Source organism: Tarenaya hassleriana, unplaced genomic scaffold, assembly GCF_000463585.1.
Source record: "Tarenaya hassleriana unplaced genomic scaffold, ASM46358v1 Cleome20, whole genome shotgun sequence".
NCBI classification, from domain to species: domain Eukaryota; kingdom Viridiplantae; phylum Streptophyta; class Magnoliopsida; order Brassicales; family Cleomaceae; genus Tarenaya; species Tarenaya hassleriana.
Genome location: NW_010965373.1, coordinates 1,995,120 through 2,013,899, shown reverse-complemented (window position 1 = coordinate 2,013,899; position 18,780 = coordinate 1,995,120). Strand labels below are relative to the sequence as shown.

The following is an 18,780-nucleotide window of genomic DNA, read 5'->3' as shown; positions in this document are numbered from 1 at the left end:
TTTAAAAAAACGGATTAGAACGTAAAAATCCCTCAATTTACCGCCGACCCAGCCATAGACGGACTGAGCGGCGGAGGAGAAGGAGTCGACGGCGGGGACGGCGTGCTCGTTGAAGGACTTGGAGAAGTCCGTCGTGGCCTGGTCGATTCTCTGTCCGAACGTCGGCTCCTCGATGGCAATCGCCGATTTCATAGACACGATCAACATCACCGACAAAACCACCACCACCACCGATGCCATTTTCCCGGCCATTCCGACAAACTCTTTTCTTAATTTTAGGAATTCTTCGTTGAAAAAAATATATATATTGTATTCCTTTTTATCTATTTATTTACGTGATTTTAATCGTATTTCTCGGATTTCCGAAGAGATCGGTTATTTATGGTAAGGAAATTTATTTGTTTAATTTAATTAATGGGTTTTAATTTTTACAGCATTTAATTGCTTTTATTTTATTTTCTAATTCTAATTTTTTTTAGTTTTATTTGTTTGCGGTTATCCCTTGTGCATGCTCGTCGACGCCGGTGATGGTGAAAATTAGTATTGATGAGTTGGTTAAATGATGTCACAAAATACCCATTGTTTTTTAAAAAAAAAAAAATCAATAAAAATTTAAATACGAGCCAAATCAATTACAGCCAAATGGAATTTCCACAGCCCTAAAAAAAATCACAGGTTCCGACGATAAATGAATTGTTCGATTGAAACAGAACAAAACGACAAAACAGCAAAGTAGCTTTAACTTGGAATGGAACACATTTAAGGAGAAGGAAGTACAAAAGGAACGGATACAAAACATCATTTAAAAAAGCATATTACTTAACACTCACAAGCATTTTTTTTATAATCTTTACACAATTTCTTGACAATAATGTCGAAGGCGAAGAAACTTCACTAGATCTTTCGCTAGATCTTCAGATTCTTCATCAACCTGTAGAAGTAAAATAATATAAAAATCAATCAAAACAAAGGCCAGATGTTTTTTTTTTTTTTTGATGAAATAGGCAAGATGTTTTCTCTTCAAGCCTTTTTTTTTTATTAGATTCCATGAATTAACAAAATTTAATTAGCAACTTGAGGGTTTGATTAATTTAAGGGTTTCCTCGAAATCTATTTTGCTTAATTACTATAAAGTAAAATAAAGTCTAAATTATTAAGTGATGTTGGAGAGATGATCACCGACCAGGGGCAGGATTCGGATTATTCTTTTCTTTTATTTATTTGTATATTACGATTCCATATTTGAGGACAATGTGCATGTGAAGCACAAGAAGGATTAGATTTCATGTGACCTTTTTCCTTTACAAAGCCTAATGTACACATATATATATATATATATATATATATATATATATATATGTTACGAACGTGAATTATTAAAATATGCATAGACTATCGTTGGAGGGATGAACCGAAGCTCATGACTCGATGATTGATGTAGAAGATGAACAAAATATCTACATATGTCCGGCTAAACTTACCAACACTGTAGTTTTTTTTTTCTGAACATGTTTTGTAATTTTGTTATCCAATGTTAGGGCATATATAGATAGATAGATACTGTATTGAAGAGCAAAATGTCACTTTAATATTATAAGATCTCGGTGTTTTGTTCTGCTAAATGGGTAAGGTTAAAAATCAGACGCATTTGATGATAATATATTTCTTTTCGATATCGATTTTATATACATCTTATAAAATACTAATCATATAAAAAAAATTTGATCGTGGGTCATGAAAAAGATATCCATTGCAACCAATATATATATATATATATATATATATACATACCTTGAATCGAAGTCATCGATGCGTCGTGAGAGAGTCTTATACTTGGGCAAAGGGACTCTGTCCCTCTCGATGTTCATGAGATCTTCGACGAGGATGTCGTAATGATGCTTGACTTCTTCGGGGGATTTCCCTCCGACAGCTTTGGCAACGTTTTCCCAACGATCGGGAGTGTCCTTGTCGTACACTGCCAACGCCTTCTCGAACTTCTTGTTTTGCTTTGTCGTCCACGTTGACGAGCTCATGCAGCTTGATGCCATCAATTCACAGAGAGAGATGTATGAGAACGGTTGCTTGTTTTGGGTTTTAGGGCTGAAAGATAGGAACAAATGAATGCCGATTGGGGATTCTTATACGTAGGAAAAGATAACTAGATTCTCCAAGTTGGAGAATCTTTTTCCCTATAATTATTATTATTTTGTTTTTTTTATGAGGTCCAGACATGAGCTATAAAAATTAAAAACCTGTACAGTTCTTAGTTCTTTATTCATCGGCAATGCCATGTAAAACTTTCGGAAGAATATTTCAGCAGAAACCAATTGTAGTAATTATATAAACTCAAACCATTTTTCGGAGATTTGTGCATTGATTAATGAATGTTTATTTACATACGTGTCTTATCTTTTAAATTAAAATATATTTCGATAAGATTCAAATTCTATTTTTATATATGAACCATTTTTCTAAACTTCCGTTCCGTCTCTTATACGCGTTTTTCTCGTCTCGTGGATGGGTAAATCCATTCGAATGATGTTTTTTTATAAATAAAATTTTAATATATACAAGATACTATCATTATAAATAAAAACTAAATTAGAAAATTAGAAGGAGAATATTTCAAGTAGAATCTGAATTTTCTGGGGTCAATTGTTGTCTCCAATTGCATCGGATGCACCAACCATCATATGGACGAGAGTGGAGCAACTTGTGGAAATCGAGACAGGTAATTCTTTCATTTTCTATTTGTAGAAATCATTTTCACTTTTAAGTTTTAACTACAATTTTTATACAAAATCATGTTTTTTTTTTGCAACTTTTCAATTATGTGGGGATTAGATCCCAATTTTGATTTGTACCTCTTAGCATTGATGTGTTATCATATCCGAATGATCATTATTAATCATTATTGAAATAAAGGAAAAGTTTATATTATTAAAAGTTACATCATAGTCACGACTCATAGTATGCCATATGCATGGTTGAAAATTGCCTCATGCCCCATAATCTTGGTTTCGAACCCCCAAGAACTCTATCATACAATATTAATGCAGAATTTAAAAATCTAGATACAAAAAATATGTGTACTTTTGATTAATAGCTCGACGTAATCTGATATGGCTATCGTTAGTACGTGGATATGTATGTTTTGTAAAGAGACAACAAAAGGAAAAGATAGCAAAACAAATTACTATGTTAAAATAGTTTTGGGTTAAACCGAAAATTTAACCAATGAAACCGAAAAGGTATAATGAATAAATTTATAAAATATATTTTTTTAATACTTATATAATTGCTGTTCCTCTACCAATATATACGCATGCAATATTATCTTAATTTAATATTTCCAGAAAATGGTTACGCGAAAGAGATGCGCATTTGGAAATGCTCGAGCATCGGACAACGGGTATTGATATGTCATATTCTTCCTATCAAGTGTACCGAACTTTGTGGAGATATTTTAATCACATTATTTTATTTATATTTTTTAACAATTCGACATTAAATTTATCATTTTCTATACCTTCAGATTCCAATATATAGGGTTTTTGAATTTATGACTTCTGGAATATGGGAAGAGGTCATTTGAGCGACAAGCAATTGTCTTATAACCACTGAAAATGTAAGGGAAGGCATAAGGAAGAAAGAATCACGTAGTCGTATTCTCCGTAAAGGGTGATTTCTCCATATCTTATAAATTCTCTATTTTTACGTGATTATATCCTTCCCTTTATATTGAATATTTTTTTATATCATTTGACTTTATTGATAAATGAAAATAGACAGTGCAAAAGAATTTCATTATACCCAGAAATAAAATTTATATAAAAAGAGTTCCACAAAAAAAAAGGTATAGCGAAAGAAAGATGTGAAGTTTCTAAAAATCGGAGAACTGCCCATAAAATATTTTTAAAAAAACAAGAAAATGGGAAATACTGTTTAATAGTTTTTCCTTTTGCTAAAATACGTCTTTGAAAAAAAGCACTTGATCTTTTCTATTTTTTTTTAATTTAGTATTTTAAAATATCTTTACAACTTTATATAGTTTTTATATTGGTTGTCTAATTTATATTTTATTATATTAAACATTATTAAGAAAATTTAATAGATCAATGGACTATCAAAACGATGTTCGAATCCGATTCTATAACAAATATTTTTGCAATATTTTTTTCCAACCAGATTGTGGAACTTAAAGGATAAAAAGATTTAAAGTGATTGATGATACTACATAATACATATTAGATCCAAAAAAGTAGGTTTTGGTGCATATGAAATAGCTCCAAAATTATGCGTATTATTTTGGAAAATTTTAGAATGGTTGGATTATTTGAAATGTAATCGAATTTTATTTAAATGGATGTATAATATAGAAGGAAATAATATAACCTTGAGATTAAAATGATGGAAAGTGAGTGAAGAATTTGTGGCCTATGGTCAAATCGAAATGATTTTCTATGAATTTGTTATTTTTGTCAAAAAAAAAATTATCCATTCCAATACAACTTCACGTCGTTTCATGTAGTTAAAAACATCATGCAACCTTTTCCCTTGAAGAACTTCACGTCGTTTTAACCTCAGACAGAGGAGTAGAACGGCAACCCTAGTTCTTGTTCCACTTTTTTGTCCCCGTCTGATCTCATTTGTCTTCCATCGTCAGATTTCAGCTAGGGTTAGGGTTTTGCTGGGGTTTTTGTTCCCCCAATTTTCTCTTCATCCGTCGAAGAAGATGAAGTCTTTTCTTGTCTCTCGACAAGCAGTCAATCGATTTTCGACATTATCTTCGAGAAGTCCCAACTTCTGCAGAAACTTCTCCGCCATTACAGCGTCAATTTCTAACTCTGATCGCCACTTAAGCAGCCATGAAGAGCTCAATCTCTTGAAATATCCCAAATCCCCTATACCCATCTCGTCTTTGAATCGTTATTTCCACTGTACTCGTGAGACCCGACTCAGTGAGTCCAGTGTTGCTGTCTCAGATGACCAGGAAGAAGACGGCGACGACGACAATGGGTCCACTAACGAGTTCCTGTCTCGATTCGTTTGGATAATGCGTCGGAAAGTTTCTGAAGCATATCCAGATTGTGACAAGACAACGGTAGATGGTATGCTTTTGCTTATTGTTCAGAAAGTCGTGGAGGAGATCGAAAGAGGTGGGATTGGTCAGGTATGTTCTTCTGCACCGTCACCTTCGCCGTCGGCGGATTTTAGCGACGATCTATGGAATACCGTGTGGGAGGTGAGTAATACTGTGTTGAAGGATATGGAGAAGGAGAGAGAGAAAGAGAAGATGAAGCAATACATACAAGATCCGGAGGTGATGGAAATGTGTAGATTTGCTGGAGAAATTGGTATTCGTGGGGATATGCTCAGAGAACTTAGGTTCAAATGGGCAAGAGAGAAAATGGAAGATTCTGATTTTTATGAGAGCTTGGAACTGCAACGTGAAGAGGCGAGAGCGAGAGAGAGCGTCGAAACAGAGTTTGGAGAAGAAGGGACTATTTGCCCAGACGAGGAAGAACAACCTCAGGTTTTGTCTCTTCCTAAGCGGAAGGGGAAGTTTAGGTACAAGATTTACGGGCTTGACTTGTCGGATCCGAAATGGGTTGAAGTGGCTGATAAGATTCACGAAGCAGAGGAGATAGAATGGACAGAGCCGAAACCTGTTACCGGGAAATGCAAAATGGTTATGGAGAAGCTTCTATCCCTGAAGGAGGAAGATGACCCTTCAGCATTGATGGCTGAATGGGCAGAGCTCTTGCAGCCACACCGGGTTGACTGGACAGCTTTGCTTGACCGGTTGCGGGAACAGAACACTGGCTTATACTTAAAGGTACACTGTCACTGTTTCTTGTTCGGTATCAATCTGTTGAAAATTAAGTTCACTAGATAGATACTTATTGGTTGAAATGTTGAGTATAGTTTTTCTGGCATTTATGCCTTTTGATGATTTGTTTCAGCGCTTCATAAATCTTGACCAGTGTTGCTTCTTTTGGTAGAGTCTCTGTTTTCTTATAACTCATAGTCTAAGGTGTTTTATCTATCAGAAGTTGGCATTGTTGCGTGGCTAATTCACAATTTCCAGATAAAAAATTTAGACACGGTATGTTATTTTGATCCTCTGATTCTGGCTGGATGTTCTTCAGGTGGCAGAACTCGTTCTCGACGATAAGTCTTTCCAGGCCGGTATCCGGGACTACTCAAAACTCATCGATGCACATGCCCAGGCGAACCGCATAGAAGATGCTGAGAGGATTTTGAAGAAAATGAACCAAAATGGAATCTTTTCGGACATTGCAACGGCCACCACTTTGGTTCGTATGTACAGTAAATCAGGCAACCTTGACCGTGCAAAAGAGGAATTTGATAGCTTGAAAAGCTTAGGGTTCCGACCAGATATGAAAATCTACAATTCCATGATCATGGCTTACGTAAATGCTAACAAGCCCGATTTAGCCGAGTCATTGTTAAGAGAAATGGATGCGAAAGACGTGAAGCCTTCGGAGGAAATTTACATGGTTGTGCTCCGATCTTTCGCTCAACTGGGAAACGCTTCTGCAGCTTCACGGATATCCACCTCAATGCAAATTGATGGAATTCAGCTGAATTACGAAACTTTTAGTTTAGTTATCGAAGCCTGGGGAAGGGAAGGTGATGCAGATCAGGCAAGGAGCAACTTTGACTACATGAGAAAGCTCGGGCACAAACCCGATGACAGGTGCATCAGCTATCTGATCCAAGCATATAAGAAAAGGAACTCACTGGACAAGGCATTGAACCTTTTGTTGCAGCTGGAGAAGGCTGAGCTTGAAATCGGTGTTTTCACTTACACCGTTCTTGTTGACTGGATGGCTCGGCTCGGGCTGAACGATGAGGTTGAGCAGCTTCTGGTTAAGATTTCTCAGCTAGGAGAAGCTCCTCCTGTTGGGCTCCAGGCAAGTCTGTGCTATATGTATTCGCGGGCAAAGAACGAGAAGAAGACACTTCAAACCCTCGGGGTTTTGGAAGCGAAAAAGGATCAGCTTGAACAGAACGACTTTGAGACGGTAGTAACGGGGCTGAAATCAGGCGGGTTTGAAAAAGACGCCAGGAGAATGTTTGATCTAATGAAAGCTCTAGGATTTGCTCCTTCGGAGAGATTGAAGATGGACATGGCGGCACCCACAGGTTTTGTATCAAGAGCTGCAAGAATGAGATAAAGGTCAGTGGTTAACAAATCTTGAAAATTTTCATCTGGAAAACACAGTTGTTGGGACTACACTTGCCCAGTGGCTTTGGGCATTTCTTTGGTGTGATTTGAGTTTTAAACTGTAGTTGTGTTCTGTAATAAATTGACCCCTTTTGTGGTATCCATCATTTTGTTCCTTCCTTGTGAATCAAGGGTTAGTCTTGGAATCGTTTGGAAGACTGGGCTTCTGTTAATTTCATTATACGGATTTGATTCCTTACTTTAAACCTAATATCGGGTTTTAGCAGAATCTTAATAGTAAACCATCTATATATATATATATATATATAAATACCAAAGTCGAGTGAGTTGGAGATTCAGATGCAAAGGGCGATAAAAATGGCGTCGGGCTTTTCTGAAGATTTTATCATTCAACTGTTTTGTGCGTTAATATATGATGTAAAGTGTGATTATGTATGATTATTTAAATTATACCAATGCGCAACGTCTTTTCAAATTAAATAATAGGAATTATGAAGCAAAATATTTTTCACTGATTGAACAAAACTTTTCTTTTCCAGAGTTTGGATGCTGAATCATGTTTCGTTTTTGGTTTAGATGTCACAGAGTTTCATCACTGATGGAACAAAATATAACAGCAAATTAGATGATGATAATATTATTTGGGCTGAAAACAAAAGGCCTAGATGGCTTATTACATAATACGACAAACACAAACATCATCCCCCAAACGTAAAGAGGGAAAAAAAAAGGGAAACATAAACGACATCGTCTCTTGGGTGTGCATATCACCAAGCAGCACTTATTCTCAACGTGTGTAGTTGCTTAGAGGAACTTGTTAAGGTAGTCGTCGACGGTGGTGTATTTGACGTCGGGGTAGAGCTTGGAAGCCTCTAATCCAATCGAAGGGTCGATGTCAAACCAAGTCTGGTCAGCCTTCACGAATATCGCGTGGTTGCATGCCAACATTATGTTGATCGGAATTGGAGACTCTGAAAAATAATTAATGGTGAAATTAAGCAATCATATATATATATATATATATATATATATGCGAAGCGAAAAATGTGATTCAAAACTGTAGATTTCGTTTATTTAATACCTTGGATGTTCTTGAGAAGTTGTTCCTCGGAGATGTGGGTCCTGTCGATGGTTTTGCCGATCTTTTTCTCCCAAAGTGAGACGATGTCGTTGTGGGAGACGACGTTGCCGGGAGGGCTGATGTAAACGATCTTGTTCAAGGTCCTCGGATCATCGATGGCTCTCATGGTGTATGCCGCAGTGTCCTCCTCGTAGTTGATTACGCCTTTGGCGTTTCCATCGGCGTAAATGGTGACTTTGTCCCTCGGTGGAGACCTGATCGCGAAGTCGCATTGCGCCAAATTCGCCAGGAAATACCCGGCAAAGCAGTTGTTGACGACATACGTGTGAGGGATCCCTTCGGCTTCTATGGCACGACGGATCTGAACCTTCATCTCGAACTCCGATCTCAGAGGTTCAACCGCTCGGGTACGGTCCACGTCATTCCCAAACTCGGACGGCAAGAATCTCTGCCACCAAAGTTAAGAAACATTATAAATACGATTAATCACATCATAAATATGATTAAGGGAGATCAATATCACCTCGTAGACAATTAATATCGCCCAAAGATATACATAAAGAGAATACACTGTTATACCTTGACGTTACCGGCTTCCTTGATGGCGGCAATGATCTTCAACTGATCTAGTATTTGGGCACCACCCACGGTCGAGATCACCACGTCGACCTGCTTTATCGCTTTCACCAAGCTATCTTTGTCGTTTATGTCTCCCTGAATCATCACAACATTAATCACACGATTAGATATCATCGATCATTAGACCAAAACCGATAGACGGAACGGAAGCACGAGTCGGGAGAGATAGGCTCACGTATAGGATGGTGACACCGAGATCTTTGAAGCTCTGGACGAGCTTGGCCTTGGCGGGATCCGAGAGAGAGGCCTCTCTGACGAGGGCGAAGGTGGGATGGCCGGACTTTGCGCTTCCTTGGACGATGAATTTTCCGATGTAGCCAGTTCCTCCGATCACTAGAACGCTGCTCTTCTCCGCCATTTTCTTACAAAAAACTGTCTGAAAAAGAGGCTGTTTTGTTTAGTAATGTTATAGAAGAATTCTTGCTGTGTTTGATGTTTTGCTCAAGAGGTGTTCGCATAATTTATAGGCCAGATATGGACCGACGAAGTTACCAAAATACCCTTTTCTACGTTTCGGTTGATTTTTTTACGCCGTTGACTCGAATGACCGCTTTTGTTAGAAAGCTTAAAAACAATTATGATACTTTTGGATTTTATTTTATTAAATATAAGGAAAACAATCGTAGTTTTACAATAATAATTATGGTCAAATTATCATCAAAGGCATATCGGCATATAGTGTTGTAACATCAATCGTTAGCTTAAGATGCAAATCGGTCCTGTTTTTATTAATTAATGATTATTTTTCTAACAAAATCAATTTTTGTGATTAAGATTCATGGATGGGATTGTTATTTTAGTGATTTGCAGAGTTGATAGAAATTACTTTACAGACTTGCAATATTGGATCCGGTGAATTATAATCTTAGGTTTATAGAACCAAAAAAAAACTCTAAATTTCTGAAACATAAATTTTGAAATTAATATAGTTCCATAAATTCATTTCACAACTACCCTGTGTTATCCAAGACAATCCCGTGCGAAAGAGCTTCGAGATAGTCAAATAATAACGAAAAGTATTCAAAATTCACAACCTAAAAAAATGATATGGTTAATAAATAGAAAAATGGTATATTTTAATATCAACCATATCTCGTATTACATATTCAAACACTACCATTTTCTTATAATTATCCAAACTGGATATCTAGTTTATATCATAAATAAAAAATTATAATTTACATAAGTGTGTGAACTAGATATTTTTTACATTGACCAAGTCCTTTCAAATAAATTTGACATTCTCCCTAATTTTTTTTTTTTATTTTTGTGCAAGCTTAAACACTATCATGAACATTAGAAAACACCGGTCTATATTATGCATTCGTCTGAATGTCTTTATATTACTAAAAAATTTGTATTTCAAATACGAATTTTATCAATTTGTCTCTATTGCTTCTAACAGTTGAGATTTAGTAAATGGCTGTCTATATTGACCGAAGACCAGAGACTTTTGGAACTTTGACTGTCGAGACTCTAGATTTGTTTTTAAAATTCGTACTGATCAATGGAAAATAAAAGATACAAATAAAGACACCTACTTCTATCCATAGACCATATAACTTCTAAAGTATCTATAAAAAAAATTATAGCATTGTAATCTGAATGAAGTTAATTTTTTATATAAGGAAATTATATATTAGGACTAAGAAAATAAATATTTATAGGACTTATTAATAGTTATGCTTTTAAATTAATTTTTTTATATCTTATAAATTATTTCCTTCGGAAACGAATTTGTAGTTGCAGTAGAAAGTCCGTTTGTTTGGGCTTGCATAACCTAAATAATAATAATAATAAAAAAAGAGGCAAAAGAGATCTGTGACTCTGTAATTGAAATAAACATTAGAGCAGATATATTTTCACTTCTATAAATTAAAATCGATTATTATGAATTCTTGAATATTTGCGTCACATCATGGCCATGACATAAGCTCGATTATGCCATATCGACACGTAGCAAGTACTGAAATTTTGGGAATATCCCATCTTTAATCCAAACAGTTTGTCTTTTAATGTTTGAAAATTCAATTCTAGATCCGAGGATATTAAATATCGGAATTTCGGATATATCCCAAACTTTTAAATATTCAAAGAGAAGAGATGAAACGACGTATGAATAATTAACAGATAGACCAATGCAGAAACGGTAAGAGAACAGCGGATGGATCAAACCCTAATAACGTAAGTTTATATAACAGTGGCAGTTTTGTAAATATCTTAACCATTAGTTAGCGTTACGATTTGGAAAGAAGTGGATCGGACGTTAAAAAAAAATCAGATATTTTTCCTATCTTTTGAATTTTTTTACCATAATAACGTGTATTTTTTTATTATCGTGGAAATTTCTACTATATTTCGGATATTCGATCCACGCGTACGAGTCCACGATATACACGTGAAAGGTAAATTGAATATAAAGATAATATGTCTATATATTTATGATATCATCTTTTATCATTTTTATCTTTGTATTCCACCATTAGATTTCAACTAGAAACCGTAACATTACTTAATTTTGTACGCTTCTTCTACTTGTACATACGCATATGAAGAAGAGTGGTTGGTAAACGCCGGTTTACTTCGTCCATGGACGACCCAACACTTGCTGTATAAAACCTTTGACTAATGAACGAACTCACACATTTGCCCATAACTTCGTCCAGATTCACAAGCTCGGATTTATTAAAAGCCGGTCCAAATTGATCTAAGAACAATTATATTCTAGATTTTTTTAATAATATCTAAGATTTCGTACTGTTTGAACTTTGACTGTTGAAATATTTTTTAATGGGATAAGAGAAATATGTAATATTATTTTTCGGAATGTTCGAGCTGTGTGAATGGCCTTACTTCTTTATTTGAACGTAACGATTGGGAAAGCTTCTTCTCGTTGGGACTTTTACTCCCAAAAATCTTCGTTATTATCCGTAAGACTCCCATCTTTCAGAGATATATCTCAACCAATAAACCAAAGAAAAAGGCTAACGATACATCGATATAAAAATTTGAATGTGCCAAAAAAATAACAAAAAATTTGTATATTTTTATATGCACATAATTTGCTGAGATCTAATATTTTTCGTGCAAGTTATGATTCGTTTTTTATAATCCGAAAAATTACTGAGTATTTAACCCAATTATATTTTTCAGAGGATAGAAGAAATCTGATTGAATACATCTCTCCACACTTGAATTTAAATCTGAAATAAAAATATATTTTACATATTTTTTATCATTAGACTATCCAAAATGATAAGTAAATTATTATTCTTTTCATAACAATAACTTTATGGACGGTATTTACAGCGTAAAATCGGAATCGTTCTTGTTGACTAAAAAACAACGTTACTTGGAAAATTTTATTTTACAAACGAAAAAATATAACAGTTTTTATTTTATAAGAAAATAATTTTAAATAGAAATTATTTTATAAGAAAATAATTTTAAATATAAAGAAAAAATTTTAACTTGTCGAACCAAAGTTTAAAAAAAAAGTAAATAGTGAAATCTTTTACTTAGAAGAAAAAAAAAGTCAAGATTATCTAGAAAAATGATTCGAATCGCGTAAGAGTGACGTTTGGTGCGAGAAAGCCAACCCCCAGGAAAAATCAAAGTCAACGTAGACAAGGGTAATGTGGTAATTCACATCTCACAACTTCGGCCTATAAATTCCACCACCACCTATTGGGACACCACAAAGCACTAAAGCAAGAATTCTTCTATAACAATACTAAACATTAACATCCTCTCCTTCAGACACTTTTTGTAAGAAAATGGCGGAGAAGAGCAGGGTTCTTGTGATCGGAGGAACTGGTTACATCGGAAAATTCATCGTCCAAGGAAGCGCAAAGTCCGGCCATCCCACCTTCGCCCTCGTCAGAGAGGCCTCTCTCTCGGATCCCGCCAAGGCCAAGCTCGTCCAGAGCTTCAAAGATCTCGGTGTCACCATCCTATACGTGAGCCTATCTCTCCCGACTCGTGCTTCCGTTCCGTCTATCGGTTTTGGTCTAATGATCGATGATATCTAATCGTGTGATTAATGTTGTGATGATTCAGGGAGACATAAACGACAAAGATAGCTTGGTGAAAGCGATAAAGCAGGTCGACGTGGTGATCTCGACCGTGGGTGGTGCCCAAATACTAGATCAGTTGAAGATCATTGCCGCCATCAAGGAAGCCGGTAACGTCAAGGTATAACAGTGTATATCTTTGGACGATATTAATTGTCTACGAGGTGATATTGATTTGCATATTGATCTCCCTTAATCATATTTATGATGTGATTAATCGTATTTATAATGTTTCTTAACTTTGGTGGCAGAGATTCTTGCCGTCCGAGTTTGGGAATGACGTGGACCGTACCCGAGCGGTTGAACCTCTGAGATCGGAGTTCGAGATGAAGGTTCAGATCCGTCGTGCCATAGAAGCCGAAGGGATCCCTCACACGTATGTCGTCAACAACTGCTTTGCCGGGTATTTCCTGGCGAATTTGGCGCAATGCGACTTCGCGATCAGGTCTCCACCGAGGGACAAAGTCACCATTTACGCAGATGGAAACGCCAAAGGCGTCATCAACTTCGAGGAGGACACTGCGGCATACACCATGAGAGCCATCGATGATCCGAGGACCTTGAACAAGATCGTATACATCAGCCCTCCCAGCAACGTCGTCTCCCACAACGACATCGTCTCACTTTGGGAGAAAAAGATCGGCAAAACCATCGACAGGACCCACATCTCCGAGGAACAACTTCTCAAGAACATCCAAGGTATTAAATAAACGAAATCTACAGTTTTGAATCACATTTTTCGCTTCGCATATATATATATATATATATGATTGTTTGATTTCACCATTAATTATTTTTCAGAGTCTCCAATTCCGATCAACATAATGTTGGCATGCAACCACGCGATATTCGTGAAGGCTGACCAGACTTGGTTTGACATCGACCCTTCGATTGGATTAGAGGCTTCCAAGCTCTACCCCGACGTCAAATACACCACCGTCGACGACTACCTTAACAAGTTCCTTTGAGCAACTATACACGTTGAGAATAAGTGCTGCTTGGTGATATGCACACCCAAGAGACGATGTCGTTTATGTTTCCCTTTTTTTTTCCCTCGTTACGTTTGGGGGATGATGTTTGTGTTTGTCGTATTATGTAATAAGCCATCTAGGCCTTTTGTTTTCAGCCCAAATAATATTATCATCATCTAATTTGCTGTTATATTTTGTTCCATCAGTGACGAAACTCTTTGATTTTTAATTATGTTTCTCAATCGTTATTTCATAGGGTAATTAGTGCATACCATACCATTTACAGTCTCGTGAAACTGCAAAACGTCGACGTTTCGGGATCAATATCACAAGATTATCTAAAGCCTTTTTTCCTTGAAAGAAATAATAAATTATCCAAAACAAATACATATAGTATCTCATTTACATGCATATGTTTCGCCATAACTCGAGAAGAGATGTCCCAACTCTTCATTCAGACAATAATTATTAAAAATATTTCAAACCTATTGATATTATTCTTTCATATGAACATGATCTTGAGGTTTCGACAACTTCATAATGAAAAAAATCTATATGATACAAGGTAAAGGTGCACAGAACATTCTCTCACCTCACCTAAATACCATTAATACCCTTCACTAACCCTGACCTGGTGGATTCCTTCCACTCATTGCGTGGGTAGTTTTGTAATTTATTCAACTTTTGTTCAGAAGAAGTTGTCGGGGGCCCACGCGTGCTGACAAAGAAATCCAATCCGAAATATTTTATTGCTTTCGAACTAAGAATGCTATTTTTTTTCTTGGAAACTAAATATGATTTTGTAAAATAAAGTAAGTTTTTTAGAAGTTATATTTTATATTAGCTTTTGCCCATCTATAATTTTAATGTTGTGTTCAAAGTCCCGTTTGAATAATTCACACAATTAAAATAATCTTTAAACTGCTGATTATCATATTTGAGTCAACTTTTATCATATTTAAATTCCATATAAAAAAAATGAGCAACGAATATGACTCATTGTTAGCGGAGAATATTCTGTATATATGTTGTATATCTACTTATTTTTCTCCAAAATCTTCTCAACACTTCTACAGCAATCGGATTTTTTTTAATTTCCGAACATGACCATTTTTAGTAATTTCAAAAATTATAATTTTAGGGATTACTTGTATAAAATATATATTTGGCACAATAGATCTACCGTAAAAATTGTTTTTTTTTCTTTCTTTTCTTTTTGTCATACACCAAATATACCATCTGCAAAAAAGGACATTAACTCTGGAATTTGAAGAAAAAAAAGTGATATTAGAGATAATATTCCAGTTGTGTATTAATACCCAACTAAATTCAACTATAAAAAGTACCAATTTTAAATTCAACTATCTGGTTAGCACTAATTAAATCGCATTTAAAAAAGCGAACTTACTAATTCGAGTATTATGACGGACTAGTTATAGTAAATGGAAGTGTCTAGATTCAACGAACGCTGTGAAATTGGTCACATGGACCATCACTCTCTCCCCCTTTTCTTTTTTTAACAAAAACAAAATACAGAATATAGAAGGGTACTTTGGTATATTCACAAAACAACCTTGAGCCTATATATATATATTCAACACCCTTTGCCCAACATACCGCAACCAAAAGACAGAAAAGCAAAACCACACCATAGTGTTCGAGACTTCACCGGAAAAACCGTGAAGCATGTCGGGAAAAAGCAAGATTCTGGTCATCGGAGGGACCGGTTACATCGGAAAATTCGTAGTGGAGGCGAGCGCAAAGGCCGGAAACCCTACCTTCGTCCTCGTCCGCGAGTCCTCAGCTTCGGATCCCGTCAAGGGAAAACTCGTTCAGAGCTTCACAGATCTTGGTGTCAACATACTACATGTGAGCCTTTTTTATCATCGGGTTTTGTCAAAATTCGTGTTCGAAATGATGATGATGATGATGATGATGATGATGATGATGATGATGATGCAGGGAGATGTAAATGATCATGAGAGTTTGGTGAAGGCGATAAAGCAAGTAGACGTGGTGATTTCCGCTATTGGTAGCATGCAAATCATGGATCAGACCAAGATCATTGCTGCTATCAAGGAAGCTGGTAACGTCAAGGTCAGTTTGCTCTTATATTTTTTTTACTATAAATATTCAATAAATACATTACTAACAAAAGAAATTAACAAATATTTATATATGGAAAGGACTCGAAATGTTCATCTCTTACTCATCAATCATTACATATGGTGTCTATTCGTTCCGAATTTTCGGGTGGCAGAGATTCCTGCCGTCGGAGTTCGGGACGGACGTGGACCGTACGAACGCGGTAGAGCCGGCGAAATCGGCGTTTTCGGTGAAGGCGCAGATCAGAAGAGCCGTAGAGGCAGAAGGAATACCGCACACGTACGTTGTGGCCAACTGCTTCGCCGGTTATTACCTTACCACATTGGTTCAGCTTCAACCAGGCCTCTCTTCCCCTCCTAGAGACAAAGTCACCATCTATGGCGATGGTAATGCCAAAGGTAAAAACACACACACACACAAAAAAAGAAGAAGAAATATTTAATATTTTTGTTCATATACTACATTTTTAAATTTGCTGAAATCTTGTTGATAAGCTATTTTTTTCTTTTTAATTCCATATATAAATAGCATAAGATATAAAGTGACATCACTGCTACATGCCAGTTCCGACAGAGAGTAGATCTTTGAGTTGCTAAATGCAAATAGACACTGTTTCGGTTAGAATTTTACATTGTTTGTTTTTCTATATGGATAAACACCGGTTCATTTCAGATTTTGGATTTAGTCTATGTTAAATCTTGTTTAAAACTGAATCCGATTAGATATAAACTCAAACCAAACGGAGTTGAATTCAGATTTATTACATTGTAAGATGATATTTTGCATCGATTCATCGTTGTGATGCAGCTGTTATCAACAAGGAGGAAGACATTGCTGCCTACACCATTAAAGCCGTCGATGATCCGAAAACTCTGAACAAATTTCTCTACATAAACCCGCCTAAGAACATCGTCTCGGTGAACGATCTCGTCGCCTTGTGGGAGAGCAAGATCGGCAAGACCCTCGAGAAGACTTACATTTCAGAAGAACAACTCCTCAAGAGCATCCAAGGTGAGTCCGTACAACAATCTCCGTTCCACGTTCGGATTTTCAAACATTTAACTTATGAAAAAGATCCTATGCTTATGCTTTTCTTGCAGAATCTCCGATCCCCATCAATGTTGTTCTGTCCATAAACCACTCGGTCTTCGTGAAGGGCGATCAAACTTCGTTTAATATCGACCCTTCTTTCGGGTTTGAGGCGTCCGAGCTTTACCCCGATGTCAAGTACACGAGCGTTGAAGAGTACCTCGGAAAATTCGCTTGAGAATACTCGATACCATGATATAATATACTACTACAATGTTTTTCGAAATAACGGGTTCTTCCATATGGTGAAAGAGAGTGAGAATGGGCGCGAGCGTTATAAGAGAGTGTTGTTACATTGAGAAATGATGAATTACAATGGTTATGAATATATGTATATTTTCTGTTTGGATTGATCAAGTGATAATTACATATTATCCAATTTGATTTCACAAAGGCACTCCACGTCTTTTTTTCCTTCATTAGATAGACCATATCGATGATGTGGAAAAGCCTCTGAGGGTTCCGAAGTCTCTAGGTGAGTCTGAGGTTTCCAAGAATGAAACGCCGCGTTTAGCGGTTTAGGCGAAAACCTAGTTAGTTCGATTGGTAAAGTTGGGCACCTTTTGGGCCGTTGTTAGGCCCAGTTAAGTGAAATAATGGGCCTTCAAAAATTACAACCATTATCTATGTTTTTTTTTTAGTTTCAATGTTAGATCTTAATCTAAAAAAAGTGAATGTGTATTATGCGCAAGACAAAGACTATACAAAGCATAGATGTAAATATTTGAAGATTTTGAACTCGAATATTCCCATACAAATATTGTTTTCTGAAATTATACATTAGGTTGTATGTTTTTCCCATGTTCGTCGTCATCATTATCGTCATTAGAGTACAACAATAAAAAAAATTATAATTATATAAAGAATAAAAAATTTAATACAATAAATATATAATACTCAAAATCTTCGTAATTTCTAATGCTATTCTATATAACAATTAACAAACTCTAAAATCCCGTCTGGTCTAGCCCGAAAATTAGCAGACTTCGGATCTAAATTTCTTGACTCAAAAAAAAATAATTAAGCTTTCGGGTTGGACTCGAATCGAGTTTCGAACTCGAATAGAGACGGTCCGAAAATATGATATTAAAAAAATAAGATTTACAAAAAGTATTTATGCAGGTCGGATCGGCTCGACCCGCCCCGATCCGATCCCAGAATATATAGATTCGGGTTTCAGAATTAATTATATAGACTCAAAAAAATCAGTCAGATCCAAACTAAATTTGAAATCTTCGGACCGAGTACGAGATCGGGCCAGATCGGACCGACGATGTTGGAAATAACGGGTTGGATTTCATCAAAAAAAAAAAGGGATAATCCCATATTCCCCCACAAATTTTCGAAAAAGTTCCAATTTCCTACACCAATTTTTAATTTGACAAAAAACTACACCGGATTTCAAATATTTCCAAATTCCTACACAAAATCTTAAAATGTGTTGCAATTTCCTCCATATCCGTAAACGACGTTATGTTCCGTCAATTTTAATGTTGACGTGGCATGCCACGTCATACAAATTTCGCCAAATCAGCACATTTCGCCACATCATCCAGCCACATCAGAAAATAAATAAAAAAATAAAATAAAAATAAAAAATTTCTA

At 36.0% G+C, this 18,780-nt stretch overlaps 6 protein-coding genes across 6 annotated transcripts; 3 read left to right on the top strand and 3 right to left on the bottom strand.

Annotated features, from left to right (window-relative positions):
* Window positions 1–27: 27 nt before the first annotated feature.
* Window positions 28–297, bottom strand: LOC109116671 (the record flags this gene model as incomplete). Its single annotated transcript, XM_019202535.1, has 1 exon — window positions 28–297. A coding segment is annotated over exon 1 (225 nt), but the record flags the coding sequence as incomplete, so codon positions are not given.
* Window positions 298–733: 436 nt separating this feature from the next.
* Window positions 734–2,092, bottom strand: LOC104813825 (protein RADIALIS-like 5). The gene is made up of 2 exons (XM_010541595.1): window positions 1,792–2,092; window positions 734–931 (listed from the first exon to the last, which is right to left on the bottom strand). The coding sequence occupies exons 1-2, from the start codon at window positions 2,046–2,048 to the stop codon at window positions 907–909; spliced, it is 282 nt and encodes a 93-aa protein (XP_010539897.1). The 5' UTR covers window positions 2,049–2,092; the 3' UTR covers window positions 734–906.
* Window positions 2,093–4,612: 2,520 nt separating this feature from the next.
* LOC104813824 (protein NUCLEAR FUSION DEFECTIVE 5, mitochondrial) lies at window positions 4,613–7,449 on the top strand. Its single transcript, XM_010541594.2, has 2 exons — window positions 4,613–5,839; window positions 6,153–7,449. Exons 1-2 carry the CDS (start codon window positions 4,736–4,738, stop codon window positions 7,203–7,205), a joined length of 2,157 nt encoding a protein of 718 aa, XP_010539896.1. The 5' UTR covers window positions 4,613–4,735; the 3' UTR covers window positions 7,206–7,449.
* Window positions 7,450–7,827: 378 nt separating this feature from the next.
* LOC104813823 (isoflavone reductase homolog P3-like) lies at window positions 7,828–9,364 on the bottom strand. Its single transcript, XM_010541593.1, has 4 exons — window positions 9,112–9,364; window positions 8,877–9,011; window positions 8,298–8,745; window positions 7,828–8,187 (listed from the first exon to the last, which is right to left on the bottom strand). Exons 1-4 carry the CDS (start codon window positions 9,292–9,294, stop codon window positions 8,021–8,023), a joined length of 933 nt encoding a protein of 310 aa, XP_010539895.1. The 5' UTR covers window positions 9,295–9,364; the 3' UTR covers window positions 7,828–8,020.
* A 3,278-nt stretch (window positions 9,365–12,642) lies between these two features.
* LOC104813822 (isoflavone reductase homolog P3-like) lies at window positions 12,643–14,170 on the top strand. Its single transcript, XM_010541591.2, has 4 exons — window positions 12,643–12,895; window positions 12,996–13,130; window positions 13,261–13,708; window positions 13,811–14,170. Exons 1-4 carry the CDS (start codon window positions 12,713–12,715, stop codon window positions 13,975–13,977), a joined length of 933 nt encoding a protein of 310 aa, XP_010539893.1. The 5' UTR covers window positions 12,643–12,712; the 3' UTR covers window positions 13,978–14,170.
* A 1,430-nt stretch (window positions 14,171–15,600) lies between these two features.
* On the top strand, window positions 15,601–17,549 carry LOC104813821 (isoflavone reductase homolog P3-like). The gene is made up of 5 exons (XM_010541590.2): window positions 15,601–15,849; window positions 15,943–16,077; window positions 16,241–16,484; window positions 16,894–17,097; window positions 17,187–17,549. The coding sequence occupies exons 1-5, from the start codon at window positions 15,667–15,669 to the stop codon at window positions 17,351–17,353; spliced, it is 933 nt and encodes a 310-aa protein (XP_010539892.1). The 5' UTR covers window positions 15,601–15,666; the 3' UTR covers window positions 17,354–17,549.
* The last annotated feature ends 1,231 nt before the right edge of the window (window positions 17,550–18,780 follow it).